Source organism: Quercus suber, unplaced genomic scaffold, assembly GCF_002906115.3.
Source record: "Quercus suber isolate HL8 unplaced genomic scaffold, Cork oak 2.0 scaffold_301, whole genome shotgun sequence".
NCBI classification, from domain to species: Eukaryota; Viridiplantae; Streptophyta; class Magnoliopsida; order Fagales; family Fagaceae; genus Quercus; species Quercus suber.
The window spans coordinates 15,444-26,540 of record NW_027069757.1 but is presented as its reverse complement, the minus strand read 5'-3'; the positions used below and the strand labels follow the sequence as shown (position 1 = coordinate 26,540).

The following is an 11,097-nucleotide window of genomic DNA, read 5'->3' as shown; positions in this document are numbered from 1 at the left end:
ATACATACTTGACACTTGGTTGATTGATCGAGATATAGGAAAACACAATTTTAATTTTGTTCGTTTAATGCTGTGGCAACCTTAGAATTCATGCATTAGGATTCCAAAACAACTTTAAAGCTACTTTTAGAGCCATCATCAAGAGAGATCAAGGAGAATCCTTTGTGATATCATAGAGAGATATTTTCAAATTTGGAGCACTTTACACTAAAGAACCAACACGACCTTGTGCACCTCGGGTTTTCCACCAAACTAAGTTTCCAGAATGAAAGTTCATAATGTTCGAGTCAATATTACTATATCTTTGCCTTCAAACAATCAAAGAGTGATTGTGTGATGTTAGTCATAGATTGAGTATTCGTGCACATGGAAGAGATTCATGTGAAAAGTAGTCCAATCAAATTAGAGTTTTACTTGGATAGTTTAGTTAGTTATACTAGTTTAAGATCGGTTATATTCTTTGTCCTTGTAACTTCAATTCATAGTGAATTCTTCAAGTTGTGGTTGCATCAAACCATTGGTTGGGGTTTTTCTCATCAGGTTTTCTCCATTATAACCATATTTTCATGTACTTGAAATTTACTTTTTGCTGCATAAAATTTAGTTTTGGTGATGTGACTGTACCTTCACATAATTGAATTAATTAATCAATTTAGGTCATAGATTAGTAAAACAAGGTAAATTTCAACCCAACACTAGGCCTAGAACTGTTTTTAAAATTATATTAAATTTATAAAAGCAATATTTGATCCCAAATCCTTTTATTTTAAATTCTCGGATCTACTATCAGTTTCAACCTTTTTTTTTTTTAATTTTAAAAAAAAAATAGTCGGATCTAAATAGATTGAAGAAGATCCGACTTTCAACCCGATGGTCTCTCTCTAAACAAACCAATGGCCTTTCAGACATGCTTTCAAAAGAATCATATACAGTTCTCTTTCCTCGTTACACTATAAATATATGTCATCCTGTTGCATGTGTTGTAAATCTAAATACATATCAACATGGACATTTCCCTTCGTTTCAGAGAATTTTTCTTTCTATGTTAGCATTTATGTCCCAACTCTTACCTCGATCATCACATTCACCAACGCAGCCACAACCTTCACAAACCACAGACCCGGAAGCACCACCAGTAACTCCAGTTCTTGCTAAGCAGAACATAGAACCGCGAAACCCACAATGGCAAGACATAATTATGGGGTTTTGTTTGACATCAGCCCTTCAAATCGCACTCCAGTACATTAAAACTCCATCCCAACTCTTCCTTTATCTTTCCATTTGCTTTCTCTCACTGTGGTACTCACTTTCTCTGCTCTGTTTGTGGCCAAACTTATCGGCTCCAAGTATCCAGTCCCAGCTCAAGTAGTAAATGAAGTTGCGGTCTTCTTGTGACTACTGCGTTCTTCCTTGCAATAACAATTCCCATGCCACTGTACCTCAAGTTTCTCTCTTGGGCTATTTATGTTGTCTTACTCACCGTTTTCGTATTCAGCTTTTTCCTAGTGCAGGAACTGCAGGTCTAATACGTACGTTTCTGTTTTGTGGGAATCCGTGTTTTTGGTATTTGTGAAACATTGTTATCTAATATAAAATGATTGTGTGTAAGCGTGTATGTGTTTGACATGACTGGAAATCGTTTATTTCATTTATATTTGTGTAGTTTGCAGTAAGGATAGCTCCAAAAGATTTGTGCCAAAGCACATGTGAAACTTTTTTTCTTCCTTTTCGTTGAGAAGGGAATTTATCAAAAATACAAAATAGTTAACATGAGAATCTAGAGAAACTATGGCCTGTTTGGTAGCAGTATTTAAGTATGTTGTTCAATTTTCGGTATTATAAAATACATGTTTGTGTTATAAAAATACGTGTTAAAAATATTATTGTTATTTAAACATCTGAAAATTGTTGTTTAAAATACAAATACCAAATAGACCCTATCAATCCATAACACTCCATGCATCCATTAATAATTGAATTATAAATTCTAGCAAAAAAAAAAAAAAATGACTTACAAATTACAATACAAGTAGAAATGGTGTATAGTCTGTACTCTATAGTCATATTATCCTCCAATTCAACTACTTCAACCATTTTTGACAGCTCGTAGCATTTTCAAGGTGTTCAAGATGCAGGAACGACGACTACGAAGGTTACTAGGCCAATGCAGCCAATGATTGGTCTGAATAGAACTCAAAAATTCCCTACTACTATTCTCTGCCGTTGCCTAAAGGTATGGACCGTACGTATGGTTCCCTTCTATGATGCTAATGTTGTAAATGGAGTCGCCTAAAAAAGCTTCAACAATAATCGCAATAAGAGATTAAAGTACTACATGGATAAGACAAATCAATCGAATTAATACCTGAATTCAGGATATTCAACGCTGATTTGGCATCTATTTATATATTGATATCATCCTATATTAATACTAGATGATACCCAAAGAACATAATGAGATAACTATCCATGTAAAATCAAATATCCAAATTTAAGCGAGTTTTTTCATTTTGATCCTTTAAATTTATATTATATTTTTATTATTTTAGTCCCTCGTATATACATTTGAGTCTACTTTCAAAATGGTACCCCTTGTCTATCTTTGTGAATGATCTCTTGTTAAGTGCAAAGGAAGCAAGTACGTTACACACGCCTAGTCATACGATTCATTCCCATTTTTTGTTTGTGTCATAATATTCTATATCACCTATATCAACTAAGAGAGAAACGAAGACAAAGGACCGAACTTATTTGCTAAAGTTATAAACGTATTACTGAACACTGTAAATAATTTAGGAATATAGGCTCATTTATTAATATCTGAAGTACGTGAAGTGCCACAGTCAGCATGATTCTCAATCAAAACCGAAAAAAAAAACACTCTACTTTCACAAGAGCGTATCAACTAGATAATGTTTTGGATAGCTTTCTGCTTCTTGTTCTACCTCCTTTCCTACTTTTTTTTTCCCTCATGTTGTTCAACTCAAATTTGTGCTCATTTCTTTTTTTTTTTTTTTTCATTTAAAAAAAATATATATATATAAATATAATAAGTAGACCAAAAAAAAAAAAAACAGTATAACATGTGTAATGTATTAATTTTTATAAGATGTAATTTTATTAATTTTAATTGAAAATAAGTAATATTTTTCTTATTCAATGTAATAAGGATAAAAGGTAAATTTATATAATTTACATTTTCCATTCTCTTACTTTTCTTCACAACCAACAAAAATTTTTTCATTTCCGCTTTTCCATCCTCCCAACCAAACACATATGAGAGAAAAATAAATATCTTTATCCTTTAATTTTCTATTCCTTCCCAATTTTCTATACTCACATTTTCCACATCTCTAATTAAACGAACCCTACAGTGTGTCTTGTTTGAGATGAAATAGGGTGAATGGATAACTTTGAAGAGAAAATGAAAAGAGAAAACTTTTTTGGAGTGTGTTTTAGTTGGGGGGGGGAGGAAGGTAAATAAATTGGTAGGGCCGAGTGTTTTCTTCGAGTTCACCAAAAAATTTTCTCCAAAAAATTAAGAAAAACTGAAGGGAGAAAATGAAACTGCTTAATGGACAAAAATACTCATGTATATTGCACATGGGCAATTCGTCCAATTCCTTTCTTTTCTTTTCTTCTTTTTTGTGCTTTTCTGGGCACTTGCCTCCTTCTTTTTTTTTTTTTTCCTTTCTGACCTTTTCCTAGGCTGTGGGTGTGATAGTTGTTTTGTTTTGTTTTGTTTTTTTTAACTAGACATGACTTTTTTTTGGACATGATTTTTATTTTTTAATAAATTGGTGATTGCTTTTTTTTTTTGGTTGTTTGTCACTTTTTTTATTTTAATTGGCATCATTTTTTAACAAGGGTAGTAGAGTAAATTTATAAAACTCACTTTTTTTATTTCTCTACTTTTCCACTCTCAACTAAACAAAAAATGAGAGAAATTAAATATCTTTCTATTCTCCCACTTTTTCATCCTCCCACTATTTTTTATTTCCTACTTTTCCACACTCCAGCTAAACAACCCTAATAGTCTGCTTGGATTGAGGGAAAGGATGGGGAGTATAGTCAGGTCAACTCTATTATACTCTCCTCCCTCCTCTTCAATCCAAATAGGTCATACATAAATTATTAAAAAAATAATAATAAAAATAAAAAGCGGACATGAATAAAATGGATCTAGCCTCAATCTCAGTCTTTAATTTCACTAGATGATATCCCTGCGCGAATGTGCAAACTACTTTACAATTTCACTTTAAAATCATTTTATGTATATTAAAATCTACATATAATACTTAATACTTATTTTGTTGATAATATTTATAGTTTGTCCCACAATATTGTTAAATACTTTGAACTTGATTTTTTTTAATTTATAATTTATTTTTAAAAATTGTATAACATTGTAAGATTATAATATATTATAATATTTATTGTTAAAAGTATATTTTATTTTTCAAACTGATTAAATGATTTTGAAATCTACAAATAATAATTTAAAATATAAAATATTTTTATATCCTAAAATTACATAAATTTAAGCAACCTACCAAACACTTTCTCAATCACTTTATTCTCACAATCAAATATGGAGACCTTTATCATAAACACCCAATTAATTATCTCAATAGAATTAAGGAAATCATTTGTAAGTATCAACATAAAGAGAACGTGATTAAACAAAGAGAAATTTGCTTAAAACACATTCATTTATCAAAATTCAATTGATTTTAGTTGGACTTCTGTATCCTTTAAAAAAAAGTGAAAATACTTTTAAGTCACCATCAATTTTTGTTTTTACCACTATGGCTACATACAAAGAAAACTACAAATTATGAATTCTAATTCCACAATTTTTTTTTTAAAAAAAAAAAAAAAAGCTAACTTCATAAATAATCAATTAGAAGGTTTTTTTTTTTTAGTTCTAAAATAAAATACATTTATAACTTTCCCAAACCAAAATCTCAAACACTCCAAGCGAATCATAACCTTCACAAAATCTACAATGTCTGACTTCAACATCAAATTCGTAAACTACCGTCATTGAATAAAAAACGCAAGCCAACTTCCTTGGTCATAGCCTACTCATACGGGTTACAATCAAATGATACCACAACATTGGAGTTATATAGGTGTCATTGAAAGGTCAAAGCTAAATGACATCATTTTTTTATCTAAGTGTATTTGAGATAAGATGATATGAAAGGCTATGGACATGTGTATATAAAGAAGTAAAAGTGAAAATTATGAATGGAAATGTAAAGAGTTTTTCGTATATGTGATAGATGGAAAGTTTTGAAACATTAAATCAAATGAAATAAATAGTAGTCTTAAACATTAAATACAAAATGTAATAAAAATTAGTCTTGAATTATTGAACCAAAAGAAATAAAGAGTCTCCACTTTTAAATTTGTTCTTATCTCTAATATGGCTTAAGGGTATTTCAATTCTCTTCATAAAATGCGTCACATGACAAAACCTTATACTCTCTCGCATGAGGTATCTGCTTTTATATATATATTGATTTAAAAATTATGTAAATTCCTTAGTCCTAGGTGTCAAATTTTAGAGTTCAAGTTAAAACTGTCGTTTTACTTGGGGAACCAAAAAAAAAAGTAGTTCTTATTAAAAAAAAAAACAAAAAGAAGTAGTTCCTTTTCATAATTGACATTTTTAGTCTACTTCTATACGTCTGTACTGACCTCAAAATGGATGTTATAACTTATAAGATGAGACTTGACGACTTTTGTGTAATGCGAAAAATTAAACGGACTCCATAGCGGATCCTACAGACATCCTATTGGATCCAAAGGGCTTTCCCAACGCAATTCACGCGTACGAGATACTTCTGCGAAGTTCACTCAAGTAATCTATATATATAATAATAGGTGAAGCGGAGAGAAAATTCAATTAAATTTCAATTAGATTCTCAATTTTGCGCCATTTGTCTTAACCAAAACTAAAAAAAAAAAAAAATCTAATTAGATTATAAATTTGACTCAAATTTTGTGTCATGTATCTTATTTAAATTTTCTAATTTTTGTGTCCAAATAAATGATGCATTAACATTTAACACGAAAGCTAAGAAAACCACAATGATAATGCTCATTAGTCTAAGCAAGAACATCTTACCTGCACATTTTTATGGAGATTATAAATTGGACTCCAATTTCGTGTCATGTATCTTATCTAAATTTTCTAATTTTTGTACTCAAATAAATGATGCATTAATATTTAACACGGAAGCCAAAAAAATCACAATGATAATACTCATTGGCCTAAGTAAGAACATCTCGCCTACACACTTTTATGGGTGATCTCAATAGAGTCTGGAGCTCTTCTAATCCCACAACCAGAACCAAGGAGTCCAACGATAAAGACTATAAAAGTAAAACATCATCTCCTCCTAATTCCATATCGTCATCCCATGTCTCCTTCTCTCTCAACCTCTACCAACTAGATCCACACACTACCCTCTCCTCCTCCTTACGAATTTTTCAGAGCAAGGCCGGGTTCAAACACAATGTTCAATCTCATTCTTCCTTACTTCACACTCTCATACATTAGCGCTTCATTGGCGCCTCCATGAAGATTCCAAGCTCAATTATCAGTTTTTATTTTTTAATGTCCCTTTATATATTTTAAATAATAAAATGCAATATTCTCTTTTTTCTTCACTGTAGCATCACTTAAATAATAAAATGTAATATTCTTTTTTTTTATTCTTTGTTTTATCTAATGCTATCCTATGTATGATAAACCAAAAAAAAAAAAAAAAAGACAATATAGCATTACTTAAATAATAAAATGCAATATATATTTTTCATTGTTTGATTTAATTCTATCAGAAGATTCCAAGCTCAATTATCAGTTTTTATTTTTTAATGTCCCTTTATATATTTTAAATAATAAAATGCAATATTCTCTTTTTTCTTCACTGTAGCATCACTTAAATAATAAAATGTAATATTCTTTTTTTTTATTCTTTGTTTTATCTAATGCTATCCTATGTATGATAAACCAAAAAAAAAAAAAAAAAGACAATATAGCATTACTTAAATAATAAAATGCAATATATATTTTTCATTGTTTGATTTAATTCTATCATCCGTGTGATAAACCCAAAAAAACAAAAACAAAACAAAAACAAAAAAATTGGCCAATAACATCATTACAATTAACCAGTCCCGTGCGGTAGCACGGGGTTACATACTAGTATATATAAGAAGATATTTTTATAAAACTATTTGTCCCTTCAACAACACAATTTTTTTTAATAGAACTTCTTGTTTTATTTTTATGGAGAAGTTTTTTTTTTTATAGAACTTCAACCGCACAAGTTAATGTGGCAGCGGAAATATATAGAAACATAATATCTCTAACAAATCAAGGATGGAATTATGATAATAAAAAAAAGTGTTTGAGCTACTTGGTCCCAAGTGGCTGTATTAAAATCCAATTACTTAAAGAAATAGAATCACTAAGAGTTTTGTAGTTCAATTGGTTAGTACCTTTTAATATTTTTTTAAGAGACATTTTTGGTTCAACATCCCATGCCCAACTTTCGAAGTATAAAAGGAAAAAAAAGGTTCAAAGCAGATCGGGATGTATGAAATCTGATAATGAGGAGTTTTTTTTATTAATTTGAAAAGTAATATTACATTTTATTAATTAATTATTAAAAATAAAGTCGTGGTAAAATTATATAAGAGGATAGCCTTTATTTAAAATACGATGATGATGCAAAGAAAATTAGTGAGCCTATCATCCAAACAACTCTCCAGTGCTTAAGTCATAAACTTACAAGAGCCCAAAAAAATTATAATAATGGAAGAGTTAAGGTTTTTCACTTATACCTTAGAATGAAGAGGATTAGCCTTGGGCTGACTACTCTCTTCCATGATCTCTGCCACTTTCCTTATGAGAGGGGTGATGGAAGGAGTGGAGTTGATGGTACCAAAAAGTTTAGGGTTCATGCCCATAATCAGAAAATGTGGGTTGGAAGGAAGATCTTTAGATGTGATACCCAAGAGTTTCCATCAATTCACCAGCAGTGGAGGGTGATTATCTTGGGGATTGGATGAATGAGGCCACATGTTGAACAAGTGACAATGTTGGTTAAATAAGAGGCTTCTGTTAGGCAAATGGTGTTCATGGGTGGGCATCCATCATTGGCATGTCGAATACCAAAGATGTTCAACAAATGAGCATGAGTTGGACAAAGGACATACTCGACCGTACGAGTGATCCTAGTTTGCCTAAAACCTTGCTCATTGTGGGAGCTTGGCCTTCAAGAGATCCTTGGAAGATCATTCCGCTCCTACAATTTTAAGCACTGAGATTTCAAATTTTGTATCGAAATCATGTTTTCAAAATATTATTTCAACGCAAAATTTAAATTTTCAATAATTAAAATTGTATTTTGATTTTTAAAAAATATAAAGACAATAATATTATTTGTCCAAAACCCAAATAACAAGTGTACGTTACAAAGTTCACAAAATTACTTTTTTATTAGTATTATTTTTAATAATAACTTGATTGTTTACGAGATTCTTGGGAAACTCTTTTTAACATTTGCAATTCAATATATCTGGCCTTAAAATATATATACACACACACACACACACACCAAGTGATAGATCTTTTTGTTCTTTGTTTTGATTTTTTTTTTTTTTTTTTGGGTCAACATAGAAACATTATTCCACAAAAGACTAATAGACGTCTAAGTGTGCTATGGACTGTGCTGGTGCAATCGCTTAATTCCACTTGGGCCGGACAAGTGGGTTGGGACTAAAATTCATAACCCTGATGAATTGGGTCTGACATTGAATAATTCCTTCTCTTTTAAAGCAAACTAAGATTGAATTTGATTTGGGCTTAATGGAGTGAACCAGGCGAGGATATCTATAAAGTTAACTATGAGGGGTCATGTTTTAGCGGCTGAGGTTCACTGGTGATGGTATAGTGATACGGAATTTTCGAACGGCAGCAAAGGCTGGCAGTGGGGAACTGACCATGGATCCCACAGAAGCAGAATTATTTGCTGCAATTGATCTGGGTTTTCAGAAGATCATCCTAGAGGGAGACTCACTGTAGGTTATAACTGCTTTAGACACGTTATTGTTGGGGGCACGATAGGATTTATTGTGAAAATATAACGCTGCTCAACTTAAATTAGATGCTTTGCATCACTAAAGTGATGTGCCAGAAAACATGTATGGATTAACCTGCTAAGACGAAAAGATTGCAATGCATAGCCATATTCTTATTGAATACTTGCTACTATTCTTATAAAACATTGAAAGATCAAAATACATCCTGAAAAGGGTATGTGTTGTACTCAGTCTAGCCTTTTTCAAGTCTCTTTCCTGCTATTAAAATCACACATATTATCATCCAAAGGAGTTAATTTTGTTGATCAAGTGCCATCTAAAATCAAGCTTTCTTCCCCTCTCCTTCCACCAACTTACCTACAAATTCATCAATGTTTTTATCTGAGCTTCCACCTAAACTAACAGCTCTTATTACAAGCTTTCTCCAATTAGTTGCATTCTTTATAATCACTTCACTTGTTTCTCCTGCTGTAAATTCTTTTATACACATCTCTAGCTCATCCCATGTCACAATCCCCTCTTTGTTCTTCTTAGCCTTTACTCCCACCTGCCACAACTCCTCCACAAACTTAGCATTAGTAGGCTGATCACTCAACTGTGGCATTGTTACCATTGGCACCCCTAGGCTCAATGCCTCCAATGTTGAGTTCCAGCCACAATGTGTCACAAAGCAAGCCACAGCCTGATGTGCTAGCACCTCTAGTTGATTGCACCATGTCACAACCAAACCTCTTTCTTGCACTAAATTAATAAATTCAATTGAAAACTTGTTTCTGTAATCTTTTGCAACCAATAAGACGTGCATGTTGCTTGCTATCAGACCACATGCAATTTCTTCAGCCTATTTAGCTGTTATGTCTGCCATGCTTCCAAATAATACATATATCTCTAACTTTGGTGGTTTTGTCTCTAGCCAGCTCAAGCACTGGTCACAACTAATAGCTTGTTTGGAAGTTTAGAGAGGGAGGAGAGTAGAGGGGAGTAGTGGGGAGGAGAGTAGAGGAGAATGATTCCCCTCCACTTTGTTTGGATATTTTTAAAATTAGTAAGGGGGAAGGGAGTAATTAGCCCTTCCCCTTGTGTAATGTTGTTAATATAATAAGGGTAAATTAGGTAATTTACTTAGTCAATAGTTTATGTACTCTACTCTCCCTCCAAATCTCTCCAATTTGGGGGAATTAAAAATGGGGGGCTAGAGGGAGTTGAAACCCCTCCAAACCCCTCCAAACTCCTCCCCCTCATTTCTTAAAAAACTTCCAAATAAGGTAATTGGATTACTCTCCCTCCCTCTACTCTACTCCCCCTCCATTTTTAAACATCCAAACAGGCCATAAGCTCCCAGAGACTGGCTCCATAAGATACATGGCCCTCGCTAGCTTTTCAACAATCAACGAAAAAAAATGAAAGATATACAACTTTACAGGTCTTACTACTTGGCATATAAAAATATAATGTAGAATTTGATAAATTTGACTCCTAAATTTTTTTTGTTGAGAAGAATTTGACTCCTAGAGACCGTTTGGCTTGGGTGGAAAAGCTGAACACGTTTGCGTTTCAGCTTCTTCTTCTTCTTCTTCTTCTTCTTCTTTTTTTTTTTTTTTTTTTTTCACGGGTTCAGTCTTTTTTACTGTTTATGTACTGTAGCGGCTACTGTTCAATGAACAGTAGCCGCAAAGTTTGACTTTTCAACTAAATTTTACTGTTCACGGACCCATAATTTTCACTTTTCAGCAATTTTTTCATTAAAAATGGGTCCCACAGTACTATTTACACATTTAAAAATTATTTTGCTACAGTGTTTTCAGTTTTCAGTTTTCAGTTTTCAGCTATATCCAAACAGGCCCCTAGTGTGTGTTTGGGAAGAGCGTTTTGCTATTACCAGATGCATGTTTGCGTTTCTTTTCTTTTTTTTTTTTTTTCCCAGCCGAAAAGTTTGACTTTTCCTGTGAACAATGCACATTGTGTACTATTCACGGA

At 32.2% G+C, this 11,097-nt stretch overlaps 1 protein-coding gene across 1 annotated transcript; it reads right to left on the bottom strand.

The window, feature by feature from the left end:
- Positions 1-9,442: 9,442 nt before the first annotated feature.
- On the bottom strand, positions 9,443-9,925 carry LOC112008551 (UDP-glucosyltransferase 74AE2-like). Its single transcript, XM_065782428.1, has one exon. It carries the CDS (start codon positions 9,923-9,925, stop codon positions 9,443-9,445), a length of 483 nt encoding a protein of 160 aa, XP_065638500.1.
- Between the last annotated feature and the right edge of the window lie 1,172 nt (positions 9,926-11,097).